The 20,431-nt window shown below is 36.6% G+C and overlaps 1 protein-coding gene across 5 annotated transcripts in view; it reads right to left on the bottom strand.

Annotated features, from left to right (window-relative positions):
• ALS2 (alsin Rho guanine nucleotide exchange factor ALS2) overlaps positions 1 to 20,431 on the bottom strand; it is a 67,913-nt gene that overhangs the window by 40,653 nt on the left and 6,829 nt on the right. For 4 of the 5 annotated variants that reach the window (XM_086345859.1, XM_086345861.1, XM_086345857.1 and 1 more), the window contains exons 2-8: positions 14,664 to 14,739; positions 13,214 to 13,368; positions 9,157 to 10,091; positions 5,720 to 6,077; positions 4,202 to 4,370; positions 3,259 to 3,355; positions 127 to 204 (exon numbers count right to left, since the gene is read on the bottom strand). In XM_086345859.1, coding sequence (XP_086201985.1) covers positions 127 to 204; positions 3,259 to 3,355; positions 4,202 to 4,370; positions 5,720 to 6,077; positions 9,157 to 10,091; positions 13,214 to 13,368; positions 14,664 to 14,683 — 1,812 coding nt within the window. In that variant the 5' untranslated portion in view covers positions 14,684 to 14,739. The remainder of the gene's footprint in view (positions 1 to 126; positions 205 to 3,258; positions 3,356 to 4,201; positions 4,371 to 5,719; positions 6,078 to 9,156; positions 10,092 to 13,213; positions 13,369 to 14,663; positions 14,740 to 20,431) is intronic. The other variant, XM_086345862.1, reaches the window with a different exon arrangement.

Here is a 20,431-nt window from a genome sequence, read left to right as displayed (position 1 = left end):
GATAACAAACAGGTTACAAGTATACAATTCTCCTAATTTTATAAAACAAGAATTGGAGAAATATAGTGTTATAACTTAGAATTCTGGAATAAGCTGCTGTAAAAGTTATCAAGGTTACAAAAGTACCTTTGCAAGACGGGGAACTGTTGTTGGAAAATCTGAATGCCCAAGTTGACCAAAGGTGTTGCTCCCCCATGAGTAAACCTATTAGAAAACCACAGGAAACTAGGTAAGAGGCGTGCCACTGATTTTTGCATGCCAATTCTGAACTTTTATAGTAACACATATATACCAAGAGTTAGACACAAATTACTTATCCTCGTCTTTCCACTCTTTAGAAAATTCATTTTAACTAACATTTCTCAGGACTTTATTACCTGCCAGGCCCTGTTCTTAATATATTTTGTGTATTAATTAATGTTTCACTATCACACAATCCTTTTTTTTTTTTAAACATATAAGGGAATTGACCCAGAGAGGTCACAAAATTTTCCAGGATTTAATCCCAGGAACTATCCTATACTGCCTCTTATAAAGAAAGTGATTTTTAAAAATAAAGCTAAGTACCATGAAGAAAAAGGAATCACGATTCTTTATTCTGTGGACAGGAGTAAAATGGAATAACTAGAAAGCTTTTCATATATGAAGAATCACATATATGAGAAGCATAAAGCACCTATGCACTAATATAGACAAACAATTCAACCAGATTACAGTAATTATGCTTAATGCAAATGATTTTGTTTATTCTGATTATAAAAGCAATTCATGACCACTGTACAAGACTGTGACAATACAAAGAAACAAAAAGAAAGTGAAAACCACTGATGAATCACCCACTCAGAGACAACTCCTACCTTGCTTTAGGAACATACACATATATAATTCCAGAAATTTTATTATCTACTAGATATAATGAATATACAAAATGTAAAGTATAAAGTGGGACTTTACTATCAATGCTGCTTTGTGACCTGATGTTTTTTATGTAATGCTCTGCACACTTACATCTTTCTAGGTCAATACGTATAGAGCTACAATATCATTTATAACTACATGAAACTCCACTGTGGGTGTAGTTTAATCAATTACCTAATGAAATAAGTACATTTATTAATAATTTCAATTACTTAATATAAAAATTAATTAAAATTCTTTATATATATATATAAAATGTATCTGTTTCCTTAGGATAAATTTCTAAGCAAAGAACTTTGGGTCAATGAACATACACATTCTGATTTTTGCTATATACCAACAAACTGTCTTCCAGCAAAGTCCAATTTACATTCCCACCAGCAATGTGTATACCTTTTCCCCACATCCTCACCAACACTTAGCATTAAATGCAATCCCTGCTAATATGATAGGTGAGAAAATTTTGTTTTAATTTAAATTTGCTTACTGAGTAGTTGACCATCTTTTGTTGCTGGCTACTTCTATTTTTTCTTCAGTGAATGGAATATAAATGCTCTTAAACAATTTTTCTTTATGGATCAGGTCATATATGTTACAGTGTTTTTCCCCGTATATTATGTATCTTAAATTTGTTTGTGGGGTTTTTTGGTTTGTGTTTAGGTTTTTGCTGTGTGGGACTGTTGAATTATTATGTAGACAAACATATATCTTTACTTTCTAATTTCTGGTTTTGATGTCATATCTTATTCTACTCCTAAGATTACTGAAAAAATAAATCACCTAAATTTGTTCTTACACATGTAAGGTTTTATTTTTTAACATCTAGATCTTTACTCCATCCAGAATTAGCATATGTAAAGTTATCTTAATTTTCTTCTGCAAATAAGAAGCCAGTGGTTCCAACAGTATTCACTGAACACTCAAGTCTTGTTTCTCCACCTGATCTGAAATGCCTACTTTTTAAAATTTTTTTTAATTTATTTTTTAATTGAAGGATAATTGCTTTACAGAATTCTGTTGATTGCTGCCAAACACATGTACACCTATGGCTGATTCAGAATGCTGAAATGCCTACTTTTTATCACAGACTAAATTCTCATATGTACTTATATATGAGAATATATAATATATACTCATATATTCTCATATATACTAAAATCTCTTATATCTCTATAGTGTATTTCTGTTATAATAATCTGTAGTTTTATAATATGTTTTATAAGGCTAATGCTTTCTTTTTCAGAATTTTTATGGCTCACCTCCTTTGTTTATTCTCCTAGAATAATTTTGGGAATCATTTTATTAAGTTGTAAATATTATATTGGAATATTCTGGGGATTGTACTGAATTTACACTCTACTAATTTAATGATCTAGGAGAAATGGTATTTTTGCAATGTTCAGTCTTCTCATCTAAAAAGAAAATTTTCCCTCTTTACTCCTATTTTCTTTTATAACTTAGAAGAGTTCTTGAATTCATGTCATGTGGGCTATATACTTTTCCTATTAACAATGTTCCTGTTTCCTTAACACTTGTTTTGTAATTGTGAACAGCTTTTTCCTTAAGCATGCTTTCTGCTTTACTTTATGTATATAAGAAAGCTAGAAATTTTTATGTTTACTTTGTAACTTACCATCTTCCTATTTTCTTATTTTTAAGCCTTTTTGATGATTCATCACATTAATAACAAATTATCCTTTTCTTTGCTAATATTTATATTTATTTATATGAGCTATAATAGCTTTTTGGTGAGACTATTATGTCATTTAAAATAAAGTGTTTAGAATCTTTTACTGACTTTTTATAGCAAGATAAAGGGACTGATGAAGAATCATTATATGAATATATTTAAGAGTATGTTTAAAAGTCTACCTTCCTCAGAAGGATTTGTGTATGTGGGCATGGTTTTAAATGATTCTGGAAGTCACTTTCAGGTCTCACTATTTTAAGAGAGAAATGCCTTCTGTTTTCTTAATGTCTTACGTAAGTATTTCCTTCATCAAGAAATAAAAGTTTACCAATACCTTAGAAAACTCTGAGTTCTATTTTTCCATAAGAGCACATTATAAAAAGCTTCTGTGTCAAGCAGACCAGTGTTGAATCCAAACTCTACAGTCACACATGTGACTTTTGCCAAGTTACACAATTTCTCTAAATCTCCCTTTCCTTACGTATAAAATGGAAATAATACAGTGCAATGTAAAACACTGAAAAGATCAAATGAGATATAGGATTGTTGCCTGACATATAGCAGATAAGATTCTCAATAAATGATAGTCTAATCTCATCATGTTGGTCTTTCATGAAATCAAAATCAGCTTTTAACAGTTTGCCTCCTACCTGGGATTTTGCAGTAAGTGCAAGAGAATGGTAACCACCTGCCTCCAGATGGATTACTTCTTTACCGTCCAGACATTTTACACACAATGGTTGAAGCCTTAAAGAAAAACATACACACATACACACAAACTCAGAGGAAGAAGTATTCTCAGCAAGAATCATGGACTTTCTCAAATTATGTTTTCAAATAAACATTTCCAAAAAAAATTAAAATAAAAATACTGGATTTATATTCAATCTACTCCTAAATACAAGTAATTTTAAATGGTTTTAATTTAATCTTTGTCTGTTAATCACTAATTCACCACCATAATTCGAAATCATAAAACAACTAAATGATTCATATAGCAGAGAGTATACTTTTTAATGATTAGGTGCTTTCACTCTGCTAAGGAGAAAAGAGACATTTATATTAACTGGTTTAGATAATCATTCTATTTACACACTTTTACAAATATTTATTGCTAATATCAAAAGAATTTCTCTTAAAACAGTTTTTCCATGATATACATGAACAGACACGGTTTAATACAGTGGTTATAGTTATTTTGGCAGCAGCAGATAGACCTCTCTCAGGTTAAGAAAACTGTTGGCTCTTTTTTATAAGTTAAAAATGTGAACCATTCACATGTTCCAGTGACATATAATCTTATCCCAAACACCCCTTTCTGCATTCTAACATGAATAAACATCAAAGAAGAGATGGAAAAATATACCATGGATACTTAAGTCCTTTATTGTCAGGAAAAATTCAAGACTAAGAATGACTGGGGGGAGCAGATGGTGTTTGTTTTGGTTTTTTATCAGAGTTAATGGTGTATAACAATCTAGAGCTAGAAGGGACCAGATTTCCTCCAGAAGGAAGTGGAGATTTGGAGACCTTCAAGGGGGAGAAGTTATTTGTCTAAACTAATTCCTAACAGTAAACACTGGCAGCACTCACCTGGGCAGAACATCGCCATGCCCCAGCTGTCCTTCCTTCCCTTTCCCCCAGGTCCACACCTCTGTTCTCAGAGAAGGCAGGAGCGCGTCTGCTTCTCCACTGTATGTAGGGGTCAGAACCACTGTTCGAGTTTTTACCCGTGCAGCTTTCCTCAGGAGCCTGGGCGAGACTGAAAACAAACCAGAAATATCATGAGGGAATAGACAGATGAAAAGAAAGGTACCCTTTTAATAAACTGTTGATTTTCAAGTAAATATACTAACATGGTATTTGTGAAGCATATTCTATAGGTCTGCAAAACTGGGGATTAAGTGAGTTTGGTAAATACTGCCTACTACATTCTTCCTTCCTGCCCCTGTGGAGATTCACACACACATCAGCATGCTAAAGGTACAGACAAGTCCTGCAATTAAAAGCCATGTTTAAATCTGTTTAGCCCTACCCCACTTCCAAGCATTTGGCCACAAAATTCTTTTCTGTACATTTTTTATATAGAATAGCTATATGACATCCTATGTAACTGGTATTCTGAAGAACAAGCTTACCAAAGTACTGCTGCTGCTACCACTAAGTCGCTTCAGTTGTGTCCGCTTCTGTGCGACCCCACAGACGGAAGCCTACCAGGCTCCCCCGTCCCTGGGATTTTCCAGGCAAGAACACTGGAGTGGGTTGCCATTTCCTTCTCCAATGCATGTAAGTGAAAAGTGAAAGGGAAGTTGCTCAGTCGTGTCTGACTCTTAGAGACCCCATGGACTACAGCCTACCAGGCTCCTCCGTCCATGGGATTTTCCAGGCAAGAGTGCTGGAGTGGGGTGCCATTGCCTTCTCTGAACAAAGTACTACACTAAGGCTAAGAAATAGTTCTTCCATGTCAAAGCAAAATTAAAAGTAAAGCTTTTCCAAATGAAGGTCTTAAGTTCAAGCATACTATAAATATTGTAACAAAAGATTTACTTTAGACATAAAGTGTTAGTTTTTAAGTGAGAAAATGGTTATGAATCAAAAATACTAAAAAGCTTTTGTATTTTGCCTGCTAACTTTATTTTATAGAGAACTTCAACTTTTAAAAAAGAATGCTGACATCTTTTACAGTGTTCTAAATTATACCAAAGGCTGTTATAACATTGTGAAAATCTTGTACACCAATCTGGTGACAGAATGTTTTGAAGAAAATCATCAAGTGTCACTAAGTACAGACTCAGTCACTTGATCACTAAGTTGTGGGTCACAAAGAAAGTGATCATCACTGGCTAAGATTACAATCTTTTCTGCTGAATGTGCCACTAGCTTACACAAGGTTCATAAGCAGAAGCATGTATCATGAAAAAGTGAGGGTCTAAAGTTATTTCTAAAGCACAGTAATATGTAACTTTAAAAAAATTAATTAATGAAATAAATTTTGATATTTGAATATGTTAGCTTTAATAATTAAGAAAGCGAATTTATTATAACACAATATGTGATGTCAGGAGCATCTTGGATTCACCAGAAGTCAGCTCAGAAAAGCTAGCTCCTTACCTTGTGACAACAAGCCAGGGAGAGAGAGTCTTCGGCTGCCTCCCTCAGACTCTTCTTCTCTGATATCCACAAGACTTGAACTCTTCTTTCCTTGCATTGACTCCTGTTTAACCTGTTCTTCTCTGCTATCTTTCAGACCTTCTGGGCCTATGGAACTGCTGCCTGCCAGAGCTCCAGGCTCACAAGGGGCTGTATTATAAAAGTTCATAACTTTCTTAAGAGACAAGGCCCCAGCTTCATATGTAGCAGCCACTCTCACACCAACAGCAGATGCACAAGAGACCACAAGGCTGTTGAGGGCTGAAGTGCTTGTGGTTGGTGGGCTGTGAAGATTAGGAATTGCTTCTTCTACAAGAGGCTAAAATATACACACATAAAACAGCATATAAAAATATAATCCCTTATACAACAAGTAATCAATACAAAGAAAATGTAACATCTATCACTATTCGCAAATATAAGACTGAAACAGGAGGTCTTCATCTCCAACCTAAAGGTATCCCTTCTTGATCATGTATTTAACACATTTATATGGAAAAGAGTACTCAAAGTACAGCTCCTTATAAAAAGTACTTCCTTTTGTTTGAGCGGGATTTTATCATGGTATTTAAAAATAAGTCCCAGCTGCTTTATAAAACAAAACACAGTAGAGGAGAGAGGGGAGGGAAGGTATGAAAAACAAAGCCTTTAACATGGGGTAATAGCCCTGGATAGAAGGTTGAAAAAGTATAAGCTTTACTATTGATCACTACTAGGAAAAATTATACAGATTTCTACTAAGAAATTATGAGAAAAAATTCTATTTTAAGAAAATTCTATTTTAGGCTTTTCCTAAAATATTTTATAGACAGAAATTTATATATGGCATACACAGGCAGAGAAATAAGTTATATCTCTAAATTATCAGCCCCCAAATTATGTTTTGAAGTTTATGTCCTCCTCCTATCTAATCAGGAGTTATTTTCCATGACCCAGGCACAAGGTAAACTGAAAGATTACTTTTGCTCTCATTACCATTGAGTAATGTGGTAGGTTAATCATTAAACACTTGGATCCAATGTGCTTAGTGTTATTCACAGCTGGATTAGAAAGCTAACTAAAGTTTTCTAGTATCTTAGTGAAAGATCAGTTAAAATTTACTCTGAGCTGTCAAGCACCACTGCTTACTAAAAAAGATAAGCCTACTAACCCACACAAAAAGCTTTTAGTTTATGAGCACAGGTCACAGTGAAAATTTTGTTTCCTATGCTACCCAAATATCCCAGAGGTGTGTGTGTGTATAATATTTCTTCATTTGTCCTGAATTGCAAACCAAACCCCCAATTTTTTTTTTAACACTGGCTTCTGATTTTCTTACAGGAAATAATGCCTATTCCCTGCACAGTGTCTGACATGTAGTAGGCACTCAACACATTTTGGTGAATTAAATACTAAATTCAAGAAGAGTCACTTCTGTGTGAGTCTTTAATTAAAATATCCAACAAAATAAACAAATAGACCATATAAAAAAAGTTAAATACAAAGTGTGTCACTTCCCTGGTAACACAGTTCCCATGATAACGTGTTCAGAAAAGCTAGTGTTGCTACTTCCACCCTCTATTTACAAACGCTCACAGGTGGTGCTAGCTGGTAAAAACCCGCCTGCCAATGCCAATGCAGGAGACTTAAGAAACGCAGGTTCAATTCCTGGGGCGGGAAGATTCCCTGGAGGAGGGCACAGCGACCCACTCCGGTACTTCTTGCCTGGAGAATGCTATGGACAGAGGAGCCTGGCAGGCCATAGTCCATAGGGTCGCAAAGAGTCGGACAGATTGAAGTGATATTAGCATGCATGCACATAACAGAAGCTTAAATAGTATTTACAGGTGACTGACTTAGGAAGTTCTTAGCATCAGGCTCAGGAAAATTAAAAAAAAAAAAAAAACTCTACCTTATATAAACTTTATTGTCTTAATTTGTCCCTCTACTTAATTACATTTAACAATTCATAAAATAAGTAAATAAAACAAAAACACATGCCCAGCAATTCTGACAAAAGACACAATTTTAGTAGTCCCAGTCAGTAAAATTCAATAATGAGATATATGCTTCATTACCAAATACTTTGGCTTATTTCATAAATATGTGATATTCTTTCAGTTACATCTGGCCAGAAGAAGAAAAGACTTATCCTAGACTACATAAATTCCTAAGGGTTAGCTGTATGACTGAGACACTATTTACAAAGATGGGTGAGTTACACTTAGTTAAACACACAATGTCAAAACTAGCATAGGTAACCAAAGCTTTAAATGTTTAACCAAATGATTGGGTCCAAAGAAAAGTGCAATTTCAATGATGACAATCTATTAATCAAATAAACAGTACAAAATAAACTTTTAACTTCAACTTTAACAAATCAGATGAATGACTTTTGACAAGTCAAAATCTAACTTTTTTATTAGCGTGCGCAAGTCCTGTTAAATTATTACTTTCACTTGGTTTAGATTTCCCTTTCTCCAAACAGCTTCTTAACTAAAAAAAAAAAAAATCAAATATCTACAAGGTTCAGGGAGTAGACTGTGAAATAAAGACTGTTTCTGAAAACACCTCTAAGCCACATTTCTATCCTGAGCCAGTAAACAACAGTAAGGAAGAATCAAGAAGCAAGGTGGTTTCAAAAACCTGAAAACAATGCCACAGGGTAGCTCTTTTATTTGAGTCTTAATCACTAAATTGCCAGGGAAGTCCATATGATTAGATGTTCCTCTTCACATTTATTTTAGAAAAGCAAAAGCCTTCTACTAAGAGTAAAAAAACAAGTATCCTTTAGAACAATTTGTTTGAAGTAGGGAGACACAGTTTACTATATGGCCCTAGTAAATAGCTTCTCTCCACTTATTACACATTTTCCAACTAAAAATAGTTTAAACAAGTTGAAAAAAAAAAATTAAAGCCTCCGTCCAATAATGCCCAGTAAGGACCACTGATATAACTGAAAAGAATTCAAATATGTAATGCCAGTCAATTTTAAGTCTGCCCTCAATCAAGGGATCTACCACATAGCAAGCTTCCCTGATAAAGAAGGAACCTGAATAGTGCTACAAGTACAGATCAGAGAATTCTTTGTGAATATACAGTCATGTTAGATCAAACTTTTTGGGGAGCCCACCTTAGCCAGAGGGGGAAAGTACTTGGACAAGAAAAATGGGATTTTGCTACTTATAAAACAAGCCCAGAGTAACATCTTGCAACATCATAAAGAGCCAGAATTTGAACAAAAAGAGTAATTTTGAATCAATCCAGGGTTTTTCTTATCTAGGCTTGCATGATGAGATAGAATCATACTCAAAACTAAAAAAATTTTAAATGGTACCAACCCTTAGGTATTTAAAGTTTCTCAAGAAAAACTCAGATGGTTCAACTCCAGAAACACCTTTACAAAATTTAGCAGGTACCTGAGATGGCACTGGCTTTTCACCATTCTCGGAGCTTTCTCTTACTGAATGATCCGACAGTTTCTGCACATATTCATTTACTGCCTGAGTGTCAGGGTATGATGGTCTACTTGCAGAAGAAACGTCAGTTGTTCCCATGATATCTTGTGGGAAGGAAGTGGTTTGAACACTTGCGGTCTGAACATTTCCAACATTCAGTTCAGTAGCAGCAGGCGGCTCATTCTGCACAAGAGTGTTCTCAAACACTTCTCCCTGGGTGTCAAGGGTTTCAGAGGAGGGGCTGACGGTGGTGCTGGCCTGGATTTCTGCCTGGGATTCTGACAGTGTCACACCTAATGGACAACAGTGGCTGTCTGATATAATCACGTGGTCTTCCTTGTCAGTCATCGTAATCAAGAGCTGGCTGCATTGGTTGCATCTTTCTGGCACTGGCTTCAGATCCTGGGAAGGGAGGCACTGGACCAGTGCTAAGCTGTGGAAGGCACCGCAAGCAACTTGGAGCACTACTCGCCCAGCAAGGTGTTCCACCTTTTGTGGCTTTGTCACTGGAAAGGTGGTGGTGATGAGACCCAACTGACAACCAGTACCCCATGCCCAGATCTCTCTGCTTAGGGACAATGCCAGAGTGTGCTCCTCACCACATGCCAACTGCAAGATCCTGACCGCTAACAAAGGACTGGTCTCAGAATCAGAAATGCTGACAGGGTTTGGCTCTGGAACATATGGCTGGTTAGCTACCGCACACTGGCCAGAAGAGTTCTCCCCCCACATGTACACCACACCACTGTCTGTGACTGCTCCGGTGTGGAAACTCCCTGTTGCCACGGTAACAACATACTGCCCAACCAGGGCACTCTCCAGAATGGGGTTGCTTGGACAAGTCTCTGCTGGCTCACTTCTCCAGGGGAGAGTCCCAAAGCTGTAGACCTCACCATCTGAGGGTTTAAAAACAAAACAAAACAGAAACAAAAAGTTAGTGAATTAACTAGACATTTTCTCAGCTAACCTTTAGTCCCCTCTAGGTTTAACAAAATAGAATTTCTTTTTTTTTTTCCTTTTCTTAATTTTCAAGAGCACAGCTATAGAAATTTGGTTCAAGCATATAGCATTCCATACTTACTAATCTTTTAACAAAGAGCATCTTTTTTTTTTTTTTTTTAAATTTCTTTAATTTCAGGTATACACGTGCTCCCCATCCTGAACCCTCCTCCCTCCCCCCTCCCCATACCATCCCCCTGGGCCGTCCCAGCGCACCAGCCCCAAGCATCCAGCATCGTGCACTGAACCTGGACTGGCATCTCGTTTCATACATGACATTTCAAATGTTTCAATGCCATTCTCCCAAATCTTCCCACCCTCTCTCTCTCCCACAGAGTCCATAAGACTGTTCTATACATCAGTGTCTCCAACAAAGAGCATCTTTGAACATTCAGAAATATGGTGACAATTTCTACAAATTGCAGGAGACAACTTCAAATGAAGGTGCTCCTCTTATTCAGCCTCATCCTAGCACTGATCATTACTAACGGCTCTCATCGTAGGCTATTACAGAAGTAGATTCCAAGTTCAAATACAGAACAATGATCATGATATGATTAGATAAAATACGCAGAAAACAAAACAGATACATTCATTAATATCTATAATATTCACTACTAATGTTTAACAGAGCAGTAGATGAATATGCAATGGCATAAAAAATCCTAGAGATTCACTTTGGCCAAAACTATGAAATCAGCTTTATATAACACCTCCAGGTTGGACTGAAAGCAGCAATATTAACAATATGTGACTGTCTTCATGTTTTGTACTATACTATGTGTAATTTTTAAATATTATATATAATATATATTGTGTACTAGACAGCCTTTCTGAGTTGCATTTAAAAAGCACATCACAACAAAACAAAGTAAAACACAAACGAAGTCATGACTGGTAGCTTTAGACTGAAGGGTAACCGGCCAGCTTTAGAAATAAAAAGGAAGGCACCAGTGAGTTGGAGACATGAATGATGACAACCCATTTATGCTCACTTGTGCTATCAAGTCGTAATTTTACTGCAGGCACTGCAGGAATTTGGGGGCATGTATAAATGATCCATATTAGCTAAAAAATTTAAATGGGACAAAGATTTGGCCATGGATTTTGAAAAATACTAAACAAAGCCCACTATCTTTTCTTTCCTATATGACCAGGGATCTACCCATTTTTTTTTTTAATAAAGAAATGAGTACTATTCTTCCTCCACAAGCAGCGATTCAGTCACTGATGAAAAAAATGCTTATTTTATCTCTGGCCTATGATACATGGCAGATACAATTATATATTCAAATTAACTCACTACAAGATCTGTGTTAGGAAAAACACAATAGTGGCTAGAAGAAAGATCAGCTTTTGTTAGGGAATTTTTAATTTGGATAGAGTACTGAGAAAATAAGCTCACTGGTTAAGAGCTTTCAAACTTTTCTTCCCAAGTGATACACCTATCACACTTGTTTACCAAATCACACAGTTCACCAAAACTTTCAATTGGTATTATTCCACTGGAATAATAGGCTCTCTAGAGAAAACTGCAAGAAATGAATATTTAGACATCATTTAAAAATAGTATCCCACACAAACAGTGAGTCAATGAGGTGTCCTCACTGAATTAGGAGCTAATGGCTAACTTGAACAGAGACAAAGAAGCTTGAAATTTCTAGTATTCAATCAATACCATTTCCTCACTTAGAAAAGAAAGTACTGGAGATCTCTGTGCCATTTCAAGCTACACAGTTGTGTTGAGAGGAGATTTTTTGTTACTTTGACACTTAAACCAGAATACTGCTTACACATGAACATTATTTACATATTTTTTAAAGTTTTCCCTCAGATTTCCCAGCCTTTTAGGTTTGATTCTAGATGTTTAAAGATCCCATGCTCATGAAGGATTCCTAAACAGCTTACTGAAGGGCTCAAACAACAACAGTAACAGAATTCCATTTATATATGCTTGAGAACTATACATTTTGAAGCCCATAGTGTAGGTACTGAATATAGTTTACATTTAAAAAATAAGGCTTTTTCCAAATTTTGGCCTAATAATAATGATAGTATTATGTATTATCATAACAAAAGTGACAAAATAACAAAGAAGTTAGAAAGAAATCTATGTTTACCCCATAAAACCACCAAGGTCAGCTTTAAGCTTTGTTTCCTAGAATTTGTCTTCCCTTAGTTCCTACAAGGAAAATACCAAAGCATTATAAAATACTTAACAAATGCTTATAGAGCAGAAATTTATAAATTAGTGGAGTTGATGGCAGTCCTGACCCAAATCAAATTTGCCATGACTGCACTGGCAAAATGCCATCAAAATTAAAGGTAGCTCTCTATATAAATTATAGCCTAGGTTTCTGTTACAGATTTATAGACTGCATTATATTCTTATAAGCTGCCATTTATGCCTGAGAAAACCTAAGACAGTATAGCCAAGTGATTTTAAAAGCAGGCTTTGAAATCAGACTTTCTGGGTTCCCATCCTGACTCTGACCCTTTAAATAGCTGTGTGTGCTTGGTAAAACGATTTAACCTCCCTGACCTTCAGCTTCCTCATCTGTGAAGTGGGGCTAATAACAGCAGCTACCTCATAAGGTGGCTGTCAGGACTCGATGAGATAATACATATAAAGTGCTTAGCACAGTGCCTGGCACATATAATTGCTTAACAGACATTTGCTATTATTAGCATTATTATTTTGATACATTTAATGAACAAAGGTATAGCAACAGGATCTCTGAATACATAATCTTTGAAAAAATCTAATTTTTCATGTACTTATCACTACAAAAAAATTTAAGCTATAATTCTCCCTTTTATTCTAGCTAGGGAACATCTTAAATTTAAGAACTAATCTGATTTCTGATAAAGGGAGTAAGAACATATTTTGAAAACAAAAAGAAAATAAGCTCCAGCAAAGTCCATTGAGAACCCCGGGCACACAGGAAGCTCAGCTATTCTTACACACTCAGACACTGGTCAGAGTTTCGGTTAATGCTGGCTAAGCCATTCTCAGCACCTTCAGTCAGAAGCACTCCATGTTTCACTCCAAGGGCAGCGTGAAGAACAGTCTTTCCTCCCCAGCCTGGCAATCTCTCTGGTGTCACAGAACAGGACCCTGCCTGCCACACATGGACCAGGCCTCTTTCTTTGGATCCTTCAGCCTCTGTGGAACTACAAACATCAAGAAAAATAGCTTAATTGTTTCTGTAGTTCAGAACTATACCTTTTGTCCTTAATACTGTCATGAAGATTTATACCTTTTACCAGTACATGGGTGACTGGGTGACTGGGTCAGACAGGTTAGCTATTTTATGACTTGGTTACGACACAGAAGCAGAGGCAAAACAACTATTTATATGAGACCCTGAGGACAAATCCACAAATTACTTATTTCTATCTAAGAAGCCAACAAAACCTGGGCTATTTTTTGAAGTTTTTTGATTAACATAAAATTTCAAAATTCTAACTTCTCAATACATTAACTCCTCAGCTATTAAAGTTACAACATATCCACCATGGGTATACATGTGTTCCCCATCACACACACAAAAAAATATATAAAGTTACAACATATCCAAAGTTGGAGTCTTACTTTTAAATTTTTTTAATTTGGTAGAAAAAAAAACAACAAATAGATATCTGATGAGAAAGACAGGAGCAGTAGAGATCCTTATTTCACTTTATGCTAAGTTTAAGCTCTATAATTCCTATTTAAATTTTTAAGAGTTAAATTTATAACAGGTAAAATCCTTCATGCTTTACTTACATTTTAGCCAAAGAATTCTATCCATCTGATGACACTGGCTCAAAAATCATAAAACACACAGCTGTGTAATAATGATCATATCCTAACTGTCTCCCTTTCCAAGAAAAGGCCATATTAACATACTCTGGATTTCCTTTATATAAAGTCTTCCTTTGTGTCGCCACTGATGGGACATTTCTTTTTTCATAATCTTTTTTCTAGAACACTGATGCCAAAATTTTAATGATGTTCAGAAACTTTCTTTGACTTTATTTTGTAATACCTAGATTTTCTCTATTTGTGCTAAATAATATTCCTGTAAGTTGTAATTGGGCACATCCATGGTTTTATGAAAGGGAAGCCAGAAACCTAACCTCTTTTTCAAAATATCGTTCATGACAAGTTTTCCAAGAATATAATTATAAGTAATAAGGCTACTTTTGAAAAAACGGAAATTATGTGAGGAAAAAATGGCTTCAAAAGCTTTGCAATGATGAAATGAAGACATCTGTGCCTTTAGTAAGAAAGGGACTAGCAACAAAGTGAACCACTAACAAGCTTTATTGTAATTATCTTCTCTCTTTGCCAATCAACACAAATGTCGCTATTCCTACTTAATAACCATCAAGAAGAAAATTAAACTGAAGAGAAGCTACACATAAGTGGAACTGCTTGTTGTGTTTTCCTAGAAAGACAGAGGAGAAGGAAAAAATGGTTTTACCTTTTCTTCTTTGAGTCCATCGGTCAGTGGGAGCACTCCATCACCAAATCATTCTCTCCTTGCAAAAGGTAAAGACCTAAACGGCAAAACGCAGGTAAGCACAAAGAGCAGTAAAAGAACCCTTTGCTATTTTATCAGTCAGATTTTTCAAAAAAAGGAAAAAAAAAAAAAAGGCAGCCTTCCAACAAGTGCACGTTCACTGGGCAATAAATATGCAGCAAAACTATTTAAACTATTTCACATCCTGCCTGCCAAAGTTGAATCTCTAGACTGAGCCTGCCCACTAGCTTATAAAAAATGCCTGTTGAACGTCAAATGTAATTTCAAAGTGAGAAAAGACTACCTATGACCTCGCTGTACTTTGTCAAGCAACAGACTTTTTTCGTTTGTTTTATTACAAAGAAGTGGAATCCAAAAACTCAGTGTGTTACATATTCACTACATACACACTAAGGCTACTTTTTAAATGCTTCTGGGACATATGTACACTTAAATACCAACTAAATAAACAAGAAATTCTACAATCTCTCCAGTAATGTATCAGATTGAAGCAGTTTTAATTTACATTTTCCAGCAATGCCCACACACAAAATTACATCATTAGAACAAAGTTCTCCATTTATTGGAACCAGCAGTATTTTCCCCAAATCAATCTTAATTCAAAACCATAATCCAAAGGGCTAGAAGAAAGAAATCTGAATTTTAAAATATCATCTGCCATTTAATAGAAAAGAGTTATATGAAAATAACAGTACCAATATCATGATCCATCATTTCAGCAACTCAAAATTTAATAAAGTTAGAGCTAGCAATAGGAACAGGCAGACAGAAACACTCAATGCATTTCAACTTAGAAATTCACATTTTTAAGGGCACCAAAGCTCATGAAAATAAGGGCAATGGGGTTTTAGATGTGTGAGTGATAAAAATACTGGGGCCAAATTTATTATTGTCCTGCAAAAGGATATGGCATGATCACAATGCTCTGCAAACCGCCCACACCGGCAGGAGAGATGTAAGATCCATCTGTTTACTCCAGGTTGCCTGTGAATTCTTACTGTTTCCCATCTGTGTATCTGGAGGAAATTACTCTCTACCTAGTGCTTATTTTAGAAAGGTTCTGAATCATTCCAAGTTGGATGAAGGGTACCATATAAATCAAAGATATATTTGAATAGATTTAGCCGATTCATCGGAAGAGACCCTAATGCTGGGAAAGATTGAAGGCGGGAGGAGAAGGGGACAAGAGGACGAGATGGATGGATGGCATCATCAACTCAATGGACGTAAGTAAGAGCAAACTCTGAGATATAGTGAAGGACAAAGAAGCCTGGCGTGCTGCAGTCCACAGGGTCGCAAAGAATCGGACACAACTTAGTGACTGAACACCACCACTTAATAAATGATTACTAAGTGGTACTATGCTTTGTGTGTGACAGTAATATACTTTTAGTAAAAAGGTACGACTTGATGGACTCGATGGACGTGAGTTTGAGGTGAACTCTGGGAGTTGGTGATGGACAGGGAGGCCTGGCATGCTGCAATTCATGGGGTCCCAAAGAGTTGGACACGACTGAGTGACTGAACTGTACTGAACTCAACAGTTCACAGCATAACAGAAAAGTTCTGAGGACAGGTCTAACCTTCGCTTATCTATCAGAGATCACAGAGTAACTGGTCCCTTGATACAAGTAACAATGCCCTGGAAGAAACCAGAGAACTGCTCGGGGAGGGTGCGGCAGTGTACAAACACACTTAATGCAACTGACTCACTGCCTCTGAGCTGAACTGGCAATCAAAACTGTGGAGAATCTTTTGGTAAAGTGACTGAAGCAGCTGACATATCTTCCCTTTTGGGGTCCTTTTTTTGAATAAAGGGCTTTCTTAAAGTAGATTACTCCTTATGTGATATGATTTCTCACCAACAATCATTTTTTCAAATCCAAGTGAAATTAAAACTCTACTAACTGTTTTGCAACATTCCTTTGTTACTTTCTATCTATGGTAGGGAAGATAATGATCCCCAAGATGTCCATGTATCCTAATGTCCAGAACCTGGGAGTATATCAGGTTACACGGCAAAGGAGAAGTAAAGCTGCTAACCAGCTGGTTTTAAGTTGGGGAGATGATTCTATTAATAGCTATCCAGGTGGACTCAGTATAATCACAGAGTTCTTAAAAGTGGGAAAGGGAGGTAAAGGAGAGTTTGAAAAAGAGATATGATGATGCAAACAGGGTCAGAGAGCTGCTAAACTGCTGGCTTTGAAGATGGAAGGGAACAGCCCTAAGCCAAGGAACGCAGGTGGCCTCTAGGAGCTGAAAGGGGCAAGGGAACGGATTCTTTCCTAGATCCTCCAGAAAAAAACGCTCCCTGATGACACACTGAAACCTAGAGAGACTTGAGTCTGACTTTTAACCTAAAGAGCTCTAAGATAATAAGTTAGTGTAATTTTGAGCACTAAATTTGTAGGAATGCTATAAGCAGCAACCAAAAGCTAGTATACTATTTCACAGACATCTTTATCAATATTTATAGATCTAATTTTGTTTTAATGGTGTTTAATATACTTCTAAGAAGATATGCCCACCTGAAATTCAAATATGGCAATGACAAAAAAGGAAATGAGTACTAAGTAAACATAACTAAAAAGGAATATTACAGCTAAATGTGGAAAGCTTAAAAAGTTTTACCTCACATACTTAAAATATGTAGCATTTACCAAATCCAGTTAACCCAGTATTCTTCCTCAACTATGTACCGAAACAGAAAAATAAATTAAAAAATTTTGTTTTCCTAATATTTTTATGATCCCCCCCCGGGAAATCTATAAGACTTGCCTCAACTATTCAAATAGCATTTAAAGTTGCTTATGTTCTTCCTCTATTTAACATTTTTAATTGTTATAAAACTATCTAATTATGAGGCTTCTTCTGAGGATATTTCTCCCCAGGTGAGTCAGGATCCCTGCACTCTGCTTTTCTTCTGTTACAGTAACTTTCCCTAACAGCCTTTATTATATTAACTAGCTCTGACCCCGGAGAAGGCAATGGCACCCCACTCCAGTACTCTTGCCTGGAAAATCCCATGGACCCTGGTGGGCTGCAGTCCTTGGGGTCGCTAAGAGTCAGACACGACTGAGCGACTTCACTTTCTCTTTTCACTTACATGCATTGGAGAAGGAAATGGCAACCCACTCCAGTGTCCTTGCCTGGAGAATCCCAGGGACAGGGAAGCCTGGTGGGCTGCCGTCTATGGGGTCACACAGAGTCGGACACGACTGAAGTCACTTAGCATAGCATAGCATAGCTCTGACCCAGAAACTGTGTGATATTTATGGAGTCAAATAATGTGGGGTCCTCTTTTACTTCACCTGGCCTTTCCAGACACCAGTGGCATCTGTAAAAGAAGCAAAATAGACTCTGGCATCCCCTCCAACTACTAAGTACTATGAGCCACAGAAGAAAGCTACATTCAGTTTAAATATACCCCTGAACACTTCAAATGATCTCCTTCACTGTGAAATGTAAAGTAATCAAACTCTCAGAAGACCCTTTAAAACAAAAAGCAAATCTTGGTTCTTAATGAATTGATTCCATTGTTAGATCCCAGTGGACACACAACCTCCTGTTACATTTAACAGAGAGATAAGCTAACTTGTACATGCTGAGGATATGGTTTTAGTACCATGATCTGGAAGTGTCTAAAAAAAAAAAAAAAAAAATCTGGTCTAGATGTTCTAATTATCACTAGAAAGAAGAGCTGCAAACTATCTACAGGTCCATGATACCATAACCAGAAATCCAAAGGCCAAAAAACTCTGAAAACTAAAAGTTTTTTTCCTTTAAGTCTTCTGGTGGCAAAATTTAATCTGACCTGAACTCACCCAAGAGCAAAACCTGACCAGAACTAACGTGAGGCTATTTAGTTTTTACCCCTTTGGTGCACATCTTCATAAGTTCTGTCACAGAAGTATTAATATGAATGTAGGGTGGGATCAAAAGCCCCATAGCAAGTGTTATATATGGTTTATGCATCTTAGTCCAAAGATCAGAAAAACTCAGTTTCAAAACACGTCTTGCCCCAAGGGTTACAAGCAAGGGACTGGGAACCTGTATTCTAAAACTATCATTTTGGTAGGCATCCTCAACTTTTTAACGGCAATGATTTACATCACTTGTTTCAAAAGTTTTAAGTCAATTTTACGGTGAACATAGTCACATACAGTGCCCAAATGAGTTTTGTAAGGAATACCCTCCCTGAAAATACTCTCTTGCCTCATCTGAGTGAAGGAAAGAAGCCTGGGCTCTTTAATTTCACACAAGGCTACCCATCTGGTGGAAAGTGGTAAACAAGGTGAGAGGTGCTGTGTCCTAGAACAATCAGGACTTAGTGATGTATTAGATATAAGGGGGAGATAAAGAAGAAGGAAGAATAAAAAATGACCTCTGACTTTTGCCTTGAGCAACTGTGTAGTGGTACCATTTACTGAAATGAGGAAAAGTGAGGGGACAGGATTCTGAAGTGGAAGGTAAGATTCTGGTTAGACAAGATTTTTTATATATATAAATTTAAGGTGCCTGTGAGAAATCCAAGAGTACATATCAAGTGAGCAGCTGAATATATGAGTATGGTGTTCAGAAGAAAGGTCTTAACTGTTGACATGAACTTGGGAAGCATATGGACAATATCTGAGATCAAGACAATGGACAGTGACAGTGGACACACAAAGAAAGGGAAGGCACAGAATCAAGCTGTAAGATGCCTGGACAGACAGCAACAAGCAAGGGCTGAGGTGGGAAGTGGCCTGAGAGGCAGAAGAAACGTGAGTCAGATGTGAGCACACAAAGCAAAGCAGAAAACGTTTCCAGCAGGAAGGACTGATCAGCACAACTGGGGTCTCAGTTGGGGAATGAAAACCAGATTGGAGCAGGCTGACTGTAAGTGGGAGGTGAGGACACGAAAATAAAGTTGGTGCAAATGATTCTCTTAAAAAAAAATGTTGAAATGGCAAACAGAAAGGAGCAGTCACTGGAGAGAAATATGAAGATCAAGAGTGTATTTTGGGGGAGCAGGGTAAGATGAGAGACAGCTGAACATGTCTGCAGGACGATGACACTGATCCTAGATATAAGGGGGACAAGGACAGAGGGCAAAACCAAAATCCTGGACAAAGTGGGAAAGGATAGCATTCAGAACACACATGCAGTGGGACTGATCTTTCATGAGAGGAAGGGTCTACATTTCAAGAAGAAACAAAATGGCAGGTATAAACACAGGCAGGATTATAGATTTCATGGTGGGAGGATAAGAGTCCCGCAGGATAGCACCTGTGACTAGGACTTCACTGCATGTGTGCTGTTTTCTCATCTCACACCTGGCTCCATTCATTCCATCTCTTCGTTTTATTTTGCCACATTGACATATTTCTGTAAACTGCCTTGTAGGAACAAAGTAGAATATAAATAAACATTTTAAATATGGAACAGACTGAACTATTATCAATGAACTATTTTCCCCAATGCAAAGAGAAAATTAAATTCTATGTATTCACATTTAGGAAACTTTATTCTCTGGACAAAGTCCATTTGCTTTAATAATTTAGTCAAAGTTAGCATACTAACTTTAAAATGCTTAAATTTCAACAATTAAAACCATATGTATTTTTCTTACCTACTATACTTCAGGTATGGAACCAATATAAAACTTCCATGGAAGCCCAAAACACCTTATGTTCTATTATATCCCAGCTGCTTAAAACAGTCCTGAT

Source organism: Bos grunniens, chromosome 2 (genome assembly GCF_055505025.1).
Source record: "Bos grunniens cultivar Pamir isolate PY7600 chromosome 2, Bosgru_T2T1.0, whole genome shotgun sequence".
In the NCBI taxonomy this organism is placed as follows: Eukaryota; Metazoa; Chordata; class Mammalia; order Artiodactyla; family Bovidae; genus Bos; species Bos grunniens.
The sequence above is the reverse complement of the archived record's forward strand: the minus strand, read 5'-3'. Positions and strand labels throughout refer to the sequence as shown.